At 40.1% G+C, this 15,799-nt stretch overlaps 1 protein-coding gene across 1 annotated transcript in view; it reads left to right on the top strand.

Moving 5' to 3' along the window:
- The window catches only part of THSD7A (thrombospondin type 1 domain containing 7A), a 539,203-nt gene that overhangs the window by 438,894 nt on the left and 84,510 nt on the right, over positions 1–15,799 (top strand). The window contains exon 13 of the mRNA XM_042856716.2: positions 371–474. Coding sequence (XP_042712650.2) covers positions 371–474 — 104 coding nt within the window. The remainder of the gene's footprint in view (positions 1–370; positions 475–15,799) is intronic.

Here is a 15,799-nt window from a genome sequence, read left to right as displayed (position 1 = left end):
GTGCTGATGGAGACGGTTTCTGGGTTCGGCTTTGATTATCCTAATTTCTGATCTTGCCCTGCTACTTAGTATGGAGCAGCTGATGAAGATGAGAATCAAAACTGTAAATTTGGTGTTCTTTAGTACCTGCAAGTCCTGCTGAAGTTAATAGGAGCTATAAGCGGAGCATAGCAAAAAAATGATAACAAAGAAGAGAACTCAACATGCTTCATGCCATTGTTAACTTTTGTTGTGGATAATCTGTGATAGGCTAATAATAAGTAATCATTTGTTATTGTTTCTGGAGTAATCTAGCATATTTTCCTCACTTACATTTTGACGGATATCATTTAGATGTATTGTTTCTAATTTATCCTTTTCCTTGTTGCAGGTGGAAGACACACAAATGGCGCAGATGCCAACTGGTACCATGGTATGTTCGCCAGGACAGCCCAGGTGCCCATGAGACATGTGGGCCTGGACTACAAGCAAGAGGTGAGAAACTTTATTTCTGTCCTTTATTTCCTAAGAGTCAGTAGCTAAATTGGTGGGGAGGGAGAAGTAGTTGTACCTCTCCCACATTAAAGGTTATCATTGCAACCATAAAGACTAGAGACTGAATGTTTTATTAAAATAAATGAAAGCCATCAGGGGAAATTACTAGATTACTAGCCTGGCAGGAGTTATCCCACACCAACCCCAGGAAAATATTTGTTCATAAAATATCTGTTTTAAGTTTTTATTTAAATATTGTTGCAGTGTGTGACTAAGGTTAATGCTGCTCCTTGTTCAACCATTCTCATCTTTTTTCTTTTGCCAAGAGAGAGAAGCATCTAAAATTTATTCTCATTGTCTGGGCCAAGTTTTCAAACATGGGTGTAGTAACACACTCTGAAAAGCCTATGTTTTTAGACTTATAAATAGTTCGATGCTTACCTTCTCTACAGTGAAAATACTGAGTTGCTTATACATACGTGGTGTTTTGCATGTATGCACACATTTTTGGGGCATGCCCATTATGCATAGATCTGAGAATCTGGCTTCTATATGTTTTCCATATGATAGCAAATAATTTTAGCCAAAAGCCTGGTTTCAATGTCACCTGTTCTACCAATAATTTTTTGTGATAACATATTCACCTAAATGTGACTGCATTGCATAGATTAAGATAGATTTTTGAGGAGTATTAAATGAAATCAGTGTGAAAATTGTAGTTGCAATTCCCACTTACTGTATTGTGATAATGGAATTGTTCTGAATGACCAATGAACCCTGAACTTCAGGATATTTTTCTCACAGACTCATAGACTTTAAGGCCAGAAGGGACCCTCATGATCATCTAGTCTGACCTCCTGCACATTGCAGGATATTTTTTCTGTTTGGAAAAACAGAAACTCTGTTGGAAACTCTGATCCATTATAACAGTATTGACTCAGTAGAATGCAGAGGAGCTTCCTGAGCAAGGGATGTTGCTGGCAGCATAAGTGAGGTGTTCTGGTTATTAGCTTACATGCAATGCCAAAGCAGGTTATGATATTCTTTTAGGTTTTCTGTAGAGTAAATCTTTACCTAGGAGCTTCTACAGATGATTCTAAAGATATTACAAAAATGAATTTAAGGTATACCATGAAATGAATCCTGAATGTATTGCCTGCTAGTACAAAAATCTTCTGACTGTGTGTAATTCTCATGATGATATACCACTAGCCCAATCTATTTCTGGACCCTGCAGCTTCTTGAGGCAAAAATCAGATTATGCTCCTAGAAAATAAGATTTCTCTCTTTGATGGCAGCAATTCAGGCTAGTACAAAATGTTGCCTCCTCATTTGTATTGTCATGGTAGAAACAGCATCTAAATCTGCAGGATAGTTACAACTTTTGTCTCACGATCAGTATCGTAGCCTGAAGCACACCCTAAATTATCCTAGCGCACAGATTTTCTATATTCAATGCATCATGAAAGTTTTGCTGAGCTCTCCTTATATAGTGCCCTGTAACTCTATTTACATACTGTATATACACATGCACAAACAGTAATACTTAGTTTTGGAAATGCTGTGGACACATTTTTCAAACTTGGCATAACTGTGTTTCCCTGAAACACCACACTGAGCTAGCAGGTTTTGAATGGTCTGAGAAAGGTTAAGTGGGTTCTGCAGACTCAGTGAAGTCAGAGGTTTGTTACCCTGGCCAGATATGAGTGGTGGGAGTGGTTCTCTGGAGAGAGAGAGAAGACCTGGGGTATGGGAGAACAGCAGTGCTTAATTTGCAATGAAAGAAGTGCCAGAGATCAAGCAATTTTTTTTTTTTTTTTTACATTTGTAACTGATGCAGCAAGCTTAGAAATGCTGGAGCTATGAATTGCCAAGCCGAAAGGTGCCAGGGCTCAGCCCTGACAAGCCCTGGTACAAATTAAGCACTGGAGAACAGTCTTTAGTTAGGAACCCTAGGACTGGCCAAGCCTGAGGAGAAGGCTTGAGCTACAGTATATTAATGGAGCCAAACTCCAGGAAAGGGATGAAGTTTCATTCTACATAGTGTGCAAACTTCGCTTTAGAGCAGATTGGAAAGACAATTGCTCACTTTTGAGATGAGGGCCCAATTCCCTCTCTGGACTCTCAGATGGGTACCCTGGAACTGTCTGTGTGCTGATCTGACCGTCCAAATATGGGAATTGAGTGTCCAGTTTAGGCAATGAAAGTTATGGCTGCTCAGCACATCTGAAAGTCAGGTCTGAGCCCAGTATTGGCTTCTCCCTTTTAGGTAAACGACAAAACTGTGCATAGGATGGGACCGTATGTATGCTAGTCTCATTTCTTTTAATCTCTGGTGCATATACAATGCTAACTCAGATACAAGCTGATCAATCTATTTTCTGCCTCTGATTCAAATGGGGCTCAGCTGTGGTAGTTCTGAGAGCACTGCAGCTGGCAATCGGGGAAAAAAAGAATAGGAATATGATGGAATTTAGTTTTGCTGTTATTTACTTTTTTGTAGTCAGCATCATCAACTCAGTCTGAGAACATTACAAGTGTTTTGTTTAGAAGATGGATTTGATTGGAAACCTGTTTAGAAGTTTCACACAAGCAACTATTAATCCTGTGATGTGAAGCTATGTAAATTATACAGTAGGTTTTTTGTTGTTGTTTTGGGGTTGGGGTTTTTTGTTTGTTTTTGGTGTGTATTCACAGATGAACTATCACTGCATGAATTAATAATCTGCAAAATATTAACGCAGAACAGAGTAAAAATAACTCTTTTTCTTACCTGCTCTGTGATATTAGCATGTGTACTGTATTCTAAGAGGAATGGGAAAGACTAATTTGAGGCTTTTCTGCCTGGCAATGAACTATTTGGCAAATTTAAGCAAAATCACATCAGCTCTTCTAGAGGCATATGAGAGTGAAATAAATAGATGTTTTCCATTATTTGAACACCTCTATAGCCAAAATGGCTGGGAACTGGAAGTTGAATATTTATACAGAAATAGCCCAATTTGTATAGAAGTATCTTTCAGAGTAGCAGCCGTGTTAGTCTGTATCCGCAAAAAGAAGAACAGGAGTACTTGTGGCACCTTAGAGACTAACAAATTTATTAGAGCATAAGCTTTCGTGGACTACAGCCCACTTCTTTGGATCTTTGTGCATTCTGGAGGAAATTGGTTTAGATTTAACTGAGTTTTGTACCTCTGAAAATTGCATACTGAGTATGCACAGTGCACGGTTTTCATGAGTTTCTTATAGGGTGACAGTCACTTCTGTCCAGAAGGTTAACATATATGCCACTTAAGTTTTAATTTTAGCCTTGAAAATAGGGCTTTCCTCTGCACAGGAGTAAATTTCATGCCAAGTGTGCAGCTAAGGCAGGGATCAGCAACCTTTGGCACATGGCTCGCCAGGTTCGGCCAATCGCGGCTCCCACTGGCTGCGGTTCGCTGCTCCAGGCCAATGGGGGCTATGGGAAGTGGCGCAGGCCAAGGGATGTGCGAACCGCGGCCAGTGGGAGCCGCGATCGGCCGAACCTGCGGATGCAGCAGGTAAATGAACCGGCCCAGCCCGCCAGGGGGCTTACCCTGGCGAACCCCGTGCCAGAGGTTGCCGCTCCCTGAGCTAAGGATGCTGCACTATACACAAACATCTGGCTAATTTGGCTTTGTACTGGAAACTGTTGTCCAAGTTTGAATGGACTGAAGTAAGAGCTCCACTGGAGATTTTGGCTCTGTCCCTATTGACTCAGTAAGTTGTGACAGTCAAGGAGAGCTGCTGCACGAGTTGCTTGGTGTGCAGGCAAAGAGCCACAGGTTCCACAAGTTGTAGAAAGATATTCCATTATCTTAGAATTACTGTAGTATGTGATCACTTAGTTACAGGGCTCGGCAACCTTTCAGGAATGGTGTGCCGAGTCTTCATTTATTCTCTCTAATTTAAGGTTTTGGGTGCCAGTGATACATTTTAACGTTTTTAGAAGGTCTCTTTCTAGAAGTCTATAATATATAACTAAACTATTGTTGTTATGTAAAGTAAATAAGGTTTTTAAAATGTTTAAGAAGCTTCATTTAAAATTAAATTAAAATGCAGAGCGCCCCGGACCGGTGTCCAGGACCTGGTCAGTGTGAGTGCCACTGAAAATCAGCTCACGTGCTGCCTTCGGCACACGTGCCATAGATTGCCTACCCCTGAGTTAGACTGTTTCGTAATGCACATTTGTGAAAAGGCAGAAGTACTGTTTTGCAAGGAGTCTTACCTTTAAGCACTCAAATCAGGAATAGCTGCACCTTCAAATTTAAGATCCTCTTAGTGTAATATTTGTTTATATGAATTTACAGAACAATTACTGATTTCATCATAGATATTTTGGATAGCTTATTTAAAGATGCCCAAATGTTTGTGGGTTTTCTCTTTGCATGGGTATGTGTGTGTGTGTATGTATGTGTGTGTGTGTGTGTGTGTGTGTGTGTGTGTGTAGATATAGATATCCTCTTGGTGGAAAAAAATTCTCATCTGTGAATAAATGAGACTTTAAGATGGATATTTGTTCTTAGTATTAAATAGCTTCTAACACATTGGCATGAGTGTTAAATTTCACCATCCTTTGGTTGCTCGGTGATAATTTTCCTATTATAGTGATATGCAGTGATCATCAGACAGAATTAATCTCAGCACTTCAGTTTCCTGTGTTTCTTACTTTTATTTTGTATTCCTATTCAGCAGGCCAAGTAATTCTGGTTTTTCCAATTTACAAGAACCGTCCTCAATTTGGAAGTTCTTCATTTGCACTGTTAGGAGATGTTGTTTCCCAATATTATTAGAACTATCCTGCTCTGGCCTTCATTGCCTACACATAGTCAGCATCACATACCATTTAGCACCAATGGTGTTAAAGCCAAAGGAAAACATGTCACAGAATGGACAGATCCCACGTATACAGATTCATTAGCAGTTTCTTTCACACAAGACATTCTGTACTATTTATACTGTGAACACACATTAGTCAGAAAAAGTAATTAAATCTGGAAGGAAAAAAGGGGAGAGAGAGCATTAAAAACGAGTGGTGAAGAGGCTGGTCGTGACAGTCCATGGGTGCAGTTAGAATGACCTTGCCTAATATTGTAACCCTAATATTCATTTTTCAGCTATTTTATTCCATTGGGTTTGGTTGACAGTAAAGGTACCAGGGTGAATCATAATGTTAGGAGAATGATTCATCCTTCAAGACAGTTCTGCTTCTAGCTGTCCTGTATAATGAAGCTTTTATTACAAATCATGTCAGTGTAAATGAACATGTCACAATTTTAGAGCTTGAGTTTGGTGTGGAGGAAAGACAAGAAATGGCTTTTTTATTTTGTTAACAAAATTGCTTTTCTTTCGACATGTATTTTTAAGAGAAAAAATAATGAACTTCAGTGGTCATGTAAAGTGATGCACTGATGTTCCTACGTAAAACAAAACATAGTGCAGGCTTGGCTTCTCTTGATACAGATGTTCCAAAGCATTTCATTCCTGACCTGCAAAATCATTGATATTTTGGTCACGGGTCTTTCTTGAACAAATACGGGTAATCATGCCAGACAGTGTTATCCTGTGATGTATGTAAGCTTCCAGTAGGGACTGACCACCATCATTTCACTTGTGGTAAAATGCCTTCTAATTTTCTAGCAGTGAAAAACAGTGTAAGTGCCCTATAGCCACTTGCTCTCCATCAGCACATACCTGAAAACTTTCGATTTATGCTTATGTATGCTGTAGCAGAGGGTAATACATGTGTTTCAGTACAAAGGTTAAAGTCGCCATACTTCCTTTCGTTACCCTAAAGCCTTCTTCAGTCATCATTAAAATATTATCTGGAAGCAGGAGTGAAAGGCATGGAGTGTTCACAAATTGGGGGAAAGAGCAAACTGGAAATGTGTGATAAAACCAGATTGAAAATGTTTGATGAAGGTGATGCTGACTACAATGGTAAAATAAAAATCTTCAGAGCCCGTCTGATGGCAAAATATAAATCCCACTTAAAATATTATGAGTAATTCTGAGGATGCCTGGAAGAGGTTTCAACATTAATTTGAACAGTATATGAAAGCTGTAGATGCTATTAAACTTATTAACTAGGCCAAAAAATCTCGCATATCAAAGGATGTATTTAGTTGAATGTTAGAATAAAAACTCTGGTAACAAATCAGTAATGGACCAATTGCATCACAGCAGACAAGAAGACATGCTGTCAGGTAAGGGGTGTCCCTGTGACATATTCGAGACTCTGATAGGAGGATGCAGAGCCTGCTACACATGGCACCTAAAATGTTCCACAAGCATTTTAAAAAAAACCTAGAGGAATGCAACAGCCAATGTGGAATTTGTCAAAAAAACTGATTTTGAAAGGGAAAAAAAGTTTAAACAGAAGCCTAGGTAAATTGGGCACAGGCAAACAAAACGATCTGTGAAAAGCTGTGTTTGAACTAGGTACTTGAAAGACAGCTATTAATCATTGTTAAAAGGTATTCTTATCCACAAGAGACCATCTCCTAGAGTAGCTGCTCAGTCCCTTTGTGTTGTGTGTACATAACTGGAGAAAACTGTGGGGGGGGGAACTGGGTTAGAATGAGAGCAAAATAAATTCCAGATGAGGAATATTGACTAGTAATAATGAATATTGAGATGAGGGATGTTATGCAAGTCATTTATTTTTATCTGATTTTTCTCTATATTTTAATAAACATTATTTTATGGAAGATGCTGTTGTGTGAGTATTTTCTGCCATCTTCTCTCAAAAACTGTGAAGCAACTTTTAAGGAGAATTAGAAAAGACCAAAGATGTTTCTGGAGCATAACTCCAATCAGTCTTGTCCTCTTCCAGTGAGGTATGTTGCCCACGGCTACAATGGGGATTCACAATGGGGATTCACAATGGAAGAAAACAAAAGGGCCCAAGGAGGAGGAGGTGTAAGTTAAAGAGGAAGACAAGGAAGAAGGGCAAAACATGAGAACAGATGACATTATTCATAGAACAGAGATACCAAGAGACTGGGTTCACGCCTTAGTAATTGTACAGAAAAATTAACAGACTTGGACTCTCCATTAACATCAAGACATTGAACAGCAATGTTAAAAAGGAACATTTACACTTCCTGCAAGAAATAAAATGAAGCCAGGAGCCAAACTCTTCAGCAAAATTAGATTAATCAGCCGCATTTTCCCATGCGCATAGAAATTTCCAAGATTTCCAGTTTCACTACAGAGCATGGCACATGCTGCTTCTTGATATGATCAGTGCCAGGAATATTTCACCACACATCCCATGTACTAGAATATCTGACAAGAGTGTAAGTACACTTTGATGGTATAACACTTATGATCAGCACTGATGCTGAACACATAAGCAACTGTACTGGAATAATTTGTATCATTCTAAGAAATAAAACAATATTTTTTCTCATAATATTAAACAAGGGATTATAGCAGTTCCTGTTTAAAGCTTGATTGTAAGTGCTCTAAAATCCATACAATTACTCAGATTGTCTTGAAATATGGAGTGCCTTATGGGTTTGAGGTTCTATTAGTGATCCAGATTTGGGGGCCATTTGATTAAAGGGATCCCTATAGAGCCGCACCAAAAAAAATGACGTTTCTTAAAGTTGAGATATTGTGGCAACCTTTTTGTGCTCACAGATAGGGTCTGTCTACACAGCCTACTGAAGTGAGACTTCTGGTCCAGGTGAACAGACTCCGGTTAGTGGGGCTCACACTAGCATTCTAAAAACAGGTATGTAGACAGCGCTTTGAAGTGGTGGCTTGCACTCTGAAGCCCAGCATCCTCCCTGGGCTTGAGAGCCCAATCCACAACTTCAAATCGCTGTCTACAAAGCTGTTTTTAGAGCGTTAATGCCATGTGGCAATCAAACCAGGGCTCAGATCATCCCAGAAGCATGTTCAACACTTCAGAGTTACCCCAAATGAGGGGATAGCACCACCAGCCTTTTGGGGGAAAGCAAATTAAAAGTTTATGTGAAGATTTTGCTACTCTTGTTTAGCTCATCAGAAGCCTCTGGCTCTTTAAAATGACAAACTAAAGGGATTAAATTGGACTAACACTATTTGTAGTTCTGCCACCAGCTTGCTGGGTGACATTGGGCTAGTCACATCACCTCTCTGTGTCTGTTTCCCATCTGTAAAATGAGGATAGGAATGCAAAGTTCTTTGAGATATACTGATGGAAATCTAGGTCTTTTGAGTATTACTTAGCCACAGTAGCATATCAGCTGCAAACTAAGGTGAGGATTCAGCTATCTGGCTACAAACTCCTACCAACAAATATTTCTCTTTCTGTTTAAAAAAAATAACCTAGGAAATTAAATGGGAAGAAACCTTGTTAACACAAGTTAAGGTTGCCCAGTGATAGCTCGTGCCCTTCTAGAACCTCAAGTTCAGCAATACTTAAACTTCTGAAAAACCAGGACATACAGAGATAAGGTAAATGCCCACCAATCTCAACTCTTCCCTCTTTAAGCAATGCCCATCTCTCTCTCACACACACACACACTCTCTCTCTCTCTCTCTCTCTCTCTCTTCCCCTCCCCCCCTTTACACTGTAATGGCAGGTGCCACTTGCACTATGCTCAGTGAGCCTACTCCCTTGACGTACTACTGCACTTATAAAATTTAACATCACTTCATACTCCTCTATACCCCCATCACACTTGCCCACAAGATACCCCCTACACCTACGCTTTCCCCTCCCTATCATTAAATCCACAGACTGGTTTCGTATCCCACCACACTACTGACAATACCCATGTCAAGTAGACCTGAATTCCCTGGTAATGACCCAACCTACACAATTCTGTAATGAAATGATGCAGACTGGAACCTCAAGGTATCTATGCATCTCCTTCCTTTGATAACACACATGGGAGGACAGGGCTCATACCCAGATCTTCTCATATCACAATCACAGCTCTTCCATTTACTCCTCCACCATTCAGTACAGCTACTCCTAAGACAGAGAATGCAGCTGGAGTGAATGTATAATTCCCAGTGCCTATTGCCAAGTGAGGGGGAAGGGGCTAAGTTAAAATTGCACCATTTGTTTACCTTAATTCTGTATTTCCTTCCTTTCTAAAGTTTGAGTTTTTCTGAATAAGAGACCACTGGGCAACCTTAACTCTGAATTAACAAAGTTTTGTGCCATTTAATAAATAAACGAATGAAAGTCCTTTGTAAAGCAAAGGGACCCCAAAGCCATTTCATTTATAAACTTTTTAAATATATTTTTATGCTGGTTGGCCATTGCAACTTAAGTAATTCAGTAAAAAGCAAACAAACAAACATGGAAGGAAACAAAAATGGCATTTTGTTTTTACCTACCCATAACAGACCTACTGAAATACAGCATTCGTATTTAATTACAACAACAACAACAAAACAGATTAGCTCATGGCCCCTTGTGGCTTAGTTCAAGTGACACTATCAGACAAATCTTTAATTACATCAAACATCAAAGTCCCTTGTCTAGAAAATTTAGAGTGCAGTTTATTTCACACTTCTCTTCTGGGAGATAATTGTTAAATAGGGAAACCGTTTCTTAAGTGAATTGTATCCACTTTACATTTGATTTTTCTGTTAACTGTACTCTCGTGTTTTATGTGTACACTTCACAATCACTTTTGTGTTTAATCCAGTAACAGAACAAGCACATCCCTTCCTCTCGCTGCTAATGTGTACAATCAATTTGATGTGGTTGGGTAGGATTGATTATTAGCCAAGCACTGAATGCCTTTATAGCAGTTGAAAACATTGCTTGTGATGAAGGTTGATCATAGATCTCAGCTGGCATTTATAGAGTATAATTAAAGAGCCATGGGCTTGGTCAGATGTGCTGAGCACCTGAAGCTCCTATTGAATTGAACTAGAGCTGTGGATGTCCAAATTAGACTCTATGTGAAAAAAATGTGACTGACATTCTAACAACTTCTTAAATGCTAAAAGCAATGCAAAAGTGCAGCTGGACATGGATTATTACTTGGCCAAGGTACCATATCAAAAAATTACACAGTTGTCAACGGCCTGTATTGTCAGCAGCAGAAAAACTAACCACTGTTTAGCCACTCGTAAGCATTAAGTATACATTTTGAAATAGGTACCTAAATCAGTAGTGTACACAGTACAATTGAATCAAAAGCCAATCATCTGCACCTAGTGGCATGGAATGGTGCGTTGTTATGGATGCTGGGAGAGCCAATGTCAGGAGCAGATTCGGTATCACAACCTACATTGTATACTGTATTGTCATGGGGCTGAAATCTTTAGTTTTCAAGGATGAAGCTCTCTCCTGCTTTGGTTGCTTCAGTGCACAACTGACAGCTGATCCTTGAAAAAGCAGAGGTATTAGCTCCAGAGGGAGCCTCTCATCTCTGTCTGCTGGATAAAAGTTAGATGCACAAACAACATAGGTTCTCAAAGAGGGTGTGACAGGCTGGAGATGTCTGTAAGAAAAGTCATGTTTAATAGCCAAGAGAGAGTTGGTTTTAGAAAAACTCCACCCACACTGGTGAAACTGCCTTCCTCAATGAACAGTGTGTAGGGCCAGACAGAAACCACGTTACTAGATGGGCAGACTCGTCTTTGAAATGCAGTCTCTGAGGTGGATAGTTAAGCCTTTGAAAGGTGGCTGTTAAAGATCATTGCGTGATGTCAACTGGTCATCTGTTAAGCCTCAGCTAGACAAAGTCTAAGGCCTGGTCTACACTGGGGGGGATCGATCTAAGATACGCAACTTCAGCTACGAGAATAGCGTAGCTGAAGTCGACTTATCTTAGATCGACTTAGAATCACTTCGCATCCTCGTGGTGCGGGATCGACGGCCGCTGCTCCCCCGTCAACTCCGCTTCCGCCTCTCACCATGGTGGAGTTCCGGAGTCAACAGCAGAGTCCGGCGGGTAGTGTAGACGTACCCTAAAGGAATACCTGCGTCTCTCACAGGTGCGAAAAATCCACACACACCCTGGGAGGTATAGTTAAGCTGACCTAACACATCGTGCAGACAGTGCTAGGCCAACGGAAGAATAAGTTACCACCTCTTGGGGAGGTTGATTACCTACAGTAACAGGAGAACCTCTCCCGTCACTCTAGTATGTCTTTACACTGAAGCACTACAGTGGTGCAGCTACAGTGCTGCAGCTGTGCCGCTGTAGTGTTTCAAGTGTAGACATGGCCTTAGAGGGCAGGTCTACACTTAAAACGCTGTATATGCATAGCTGTATGGATACAGCTGTGATGCTGTAGGGCTTTAATGAAGACGCCCTATACTGACGTCGGCATAGATAATCCTCCTCCCTGAGAGGTAGTAGCTATATCAATAGGAGAAGCGCTCCCGCCAACATAGCACTTTCTACACTGGGGGGTTAGGTTGGTTGTGACGGGTTGGATCACAGAAACCCCCTTGGGAGCTGCCACCTGATGTGCAAAGACTACCTCTGCTCCTGTTTTCCCTGCCAGCTCAGGACTCCAGCACCCTGTCTTGCTGAGCCAGACACTCCTGTCTGCTCCAACACAGACCCAGGGTCTGAATCACTTGCCCCAAGGCTGCAAGTTTACCTGAAAACAGCTCACAGAAGTTTGCTTGTCTTTAGCACTCAGATGCCCAACTCCCAATGGGGTCTAAACCCAAATAAATCCGTTTTACCCTGTATAAATCTTATGCAGAGTAAACTCATAAATTGTTTGACCTCTATAACACTGATAGAGAGATATGCACAGTTGTTTGCTCCTCCAGGTATTAATACATACTCTGAGTAAATTACTAAATAAAAAGTGATTTTATTAAATACAGAAAATAGGATTTAAGTGGTTCCAAGTAGTAACAGACAGAACAAAGTAAGTCACCAAGCAAAATAAAATAAAATGTGCAAATCTATGTCCAATCAAACTAAATACAGATAATCTCACCAGTTCCAGAATGCTCCCTTTTACAGGCTAATCTCCTTTTAGCCTGGGTCCAGCAATCACTCACAACCCCTGTAGTTACTGTCCTTTGTTCCAGTTTCCTTCAAGTATCCTGGGGGGGTGGAGAGGCTCCTTCTTTAGCCACCTGAAGACAAAATGGAGGGGTCTCCCACGGGTTTAAATAGACTCTCTCGTGGGTGGAGACCCCCCTCCTCCCTCCTATGCAAAGTCCAGCTCCAAGATGGAGTTTTGGAGTCACCTGGGCAAGTCACATGTCCCTGCATGACTCAGTCTTTACAGGCCGAAGCCATTGTCCACATGGTATCTTGCATGTCTCCAGGAAGACTTCTTATGTGGATTCGAGCATTCCAAGATGCATTGTTCTCCAGGTGTTTCCTGATCAGGTACTTAACCTGGCGAATTCCTTCCTAAAGAAGCTGACCAAATGCCTCCCAAAGCTTACTTAAAAACCAAGCAAGCATACAGCCCATATTCTTAACCTCAAGTAGAAAATGATTATATATGTACAAATAGGATGAATAGATATAGTAGACCATAACCTTTACGGAGATATATTACATGGCACAGGCAGCACAAAACATATTCCAGTTATGTCATACATACATTTATAAGCACCCCCTCCCCATAAATCCATATGGGGTACACTGTCACACTCTTGGGGAGGTTGATTACCTACAGTAACAGGAGAATCTCTCCCGTCACTCTAGTATGTCTTTACACTGAAGCACTACAGTGGTGCAGCTACAGTGCTGCAGCTGTGCCGCTGTAGTGTTTCAAGTGTAGACATGGCCTTAGAGGGCAGGTCTACACTTAAAACGCTGTATATGCATAGCTGTATGGACACAGCTGTGATTCTGTAGGGCTTTATTGAAGACGCCCTATACTGACGTTGGCATAGATAATCCACCTCCCTGAGAGGTAGTAGCTATATCAATAGGAGAAGCGCTCCCGCCAACATAGCACTTTCTACACTGGGGGGTTAGGTTGGTATAAATACATCACTCAGGGGTGTGGATTTTTCACATCCCTGAGTGATGTAGTTATACCAATGTAAGCCTATAGTATAGACCAATCCAGAGAAAGCAGCAAGTCCAAAACCATGTGGTGGGGGGTAGGTAACTGAGGAAGTTTGATTTGAAGAATAGGGATGACTTGAGTGCCCTCGATGATGGGAACTATGTCTGGGAAGATAGCAGTGGAGGAGAGGGATCTCTGGATGTGGTGAGAGAGGCATGTTCCCTATATCTATTTATCTTTTAGGACAGTATGGGAGCTTGAACTCTGACATTGGGGTGACAGCCATTAATCACTTCTTGGAACATCATAAGCATTTGTGTTTCCTTCTGTAACTGAAACTGTCTTGCATAGTTTAATGTTTGTAAAATGTAAACGTAGATGTGGTAAGCAACTTGTTTCTTTTTGTTTTTACTCCATTTTCTTTCTGTTTTTAACAAACTTTGTTCTGATTAAGAAATCTGCTTTTGTGTGCGGTAAAGGTTTACCTAATCTTTCCTCAAGGAGCAAAGGCACCCTGTAAACTCAAAAGAGACATATAGGACGAGAAAGAGGTTCTGAATCCTAAACCCCTCCTAACTCTCACCTCGATCAATAAAGCAAGGACAGAAATCTTAACTTCCTGCAAAGTGTGTTACAAAAGGTGGTGATGAGCAAATGCCTGGGGAGATACCAAAGGACCAAGGAAGAGATGAGCGTTGGTGGGAGGTTCATGTAAAAGATGGCTAAAGGAACAGCACTGTAATAGTAGGAAAATTCAGGAACTAGCCCTATAGCACAGATTCATAATCCAAATCTGACAAGACACAAGACTTCATCAACCTCACACTGTTTCCTTCAAAGAGGAAAATGGTGTGTGAGAGAGACAACTAAGTGCATCAAAAATGAGCAAACTAATGCCTGAAGAAGCAGAGGGTAATCCTTGGATAGCATAAAAGTCAGTAGACGACTAGTCAGCACAGCTCAGAGCAGTACTGAGTCTGTTTATGTCAAGAGTGGTTGTTTCAATCCCCTAGTTGAGCCAAGGATCAAGGGGAATTGTAAAGGTTGCTTACAGCAGCTTTTCATTATTATTCTCCTCTGTTCCCCCTGAAGCAGCACCTTGCCAGAAGCTCAGTGCAGCTCAAGATTCAGCCCATTTTTTTTTTCATTTAGAGTCTTCTAATAATATTTTAAGGTAGTACTGAATTATCAGTCAGAAACTTCAATTTTATTGTATGGTCTCAGGAAAAATAAAATAACACCACTCTAAATTTAAATTAAAAACAAAATACTCATAATTTATAGAGATACGAATTTCTAGTTGAATAGTCAAGGGCATTTTAAATATGGTCTATTGTTTCTTTTGTAAGCCATCTTACCAAAGCAGTACTGTGATTTCTTCTTGTTGTTGTTTTTGTTTTTATAAGAATCTAAAGATATATTAGGCAAGACCGAACGTTTTATTTTCCAAGTGTTTATTCCTTCCTTTTCTTCTCGAAGGAACTAGTTTCTCATAGGTACTTTTACTGCTTTAGAAACTTTGCATCTAAAACTATTTATGGTTCCCTGTCAGCAGCTGAACATAATTATGCCATACTTTGTGCAGCAAAATTGAAGGTTTTTTTTTCAATTCACACTCCAGTAAAACCATTGTTGTCAGTAGCATGAAAACATTGCTGCTGAATTATTCAGTAAAATGTCATATAAAGCTTTCTGTTATTTCTTCACATTTTTACTGGACTGTATTCTGTTTATATGCTATGTTACTACTATCAATTGGTAACCCAAATTACTTTTGCAGTTATGAGATATTGTGCCATATTGTGTGCTGTCATAAACCAAGAAACATTAACATGCCATTGTTCCCATTGAAAACAACACAACTACATGTTTTCAACAGAATTAAGTCGTAATAATACTGGAATTATTTTGGGATAAAAGGAAGTAAGATGTATTTGATTATGGTTACTGTATTTAGACTAATGCTATAATTCTATCAACACATAATAGTAAATTGGATGTTTGCATGTGATATACCTGTTTAAATTCAGATGGAAAAGGCAGTGATAAAGAAGTGGCATTCAGCAATTCTGAAAAGGAGATACAGTGCGGAGGTTGTATATAAAGTTGCCATACATACTCTCAAGGAGATAGAGCTGGTTTTCGATATCATGTTCTGGTGTCCCAGGAATTTCTTTTTGGGACATCTGAAATTTCCCTTTTTTGCATGTAATTAATCAAAACAATACAGATTTTTTAAGTACAAAATGTTAGTTCCAACATACTGTTACCCTGCTGTAAAATGTTTGTACACCCATCTCACACTCATCGCACAGCTAATGTGTTTTACACCAACCATTGTTCAAGG

Source organism: Chrysemys picta, chromosome 2 (genome assembly GCF_011386835.1).
Source record: "Chrysemys picta bellii isolate R12L10 chromosome 2, ASM1138683v2, whole genome shotgun sequence".
Taxonomy (NCBI): Eukaryota; Metazoa; Chordata; order Testudines; family Emydidae; genus Chrysemys; species Chrysemys picta.
Note: the sequence above shows the minus strand (reverse complement) of the source record. Positions and strands in the feature narration are given on the sequence as shown.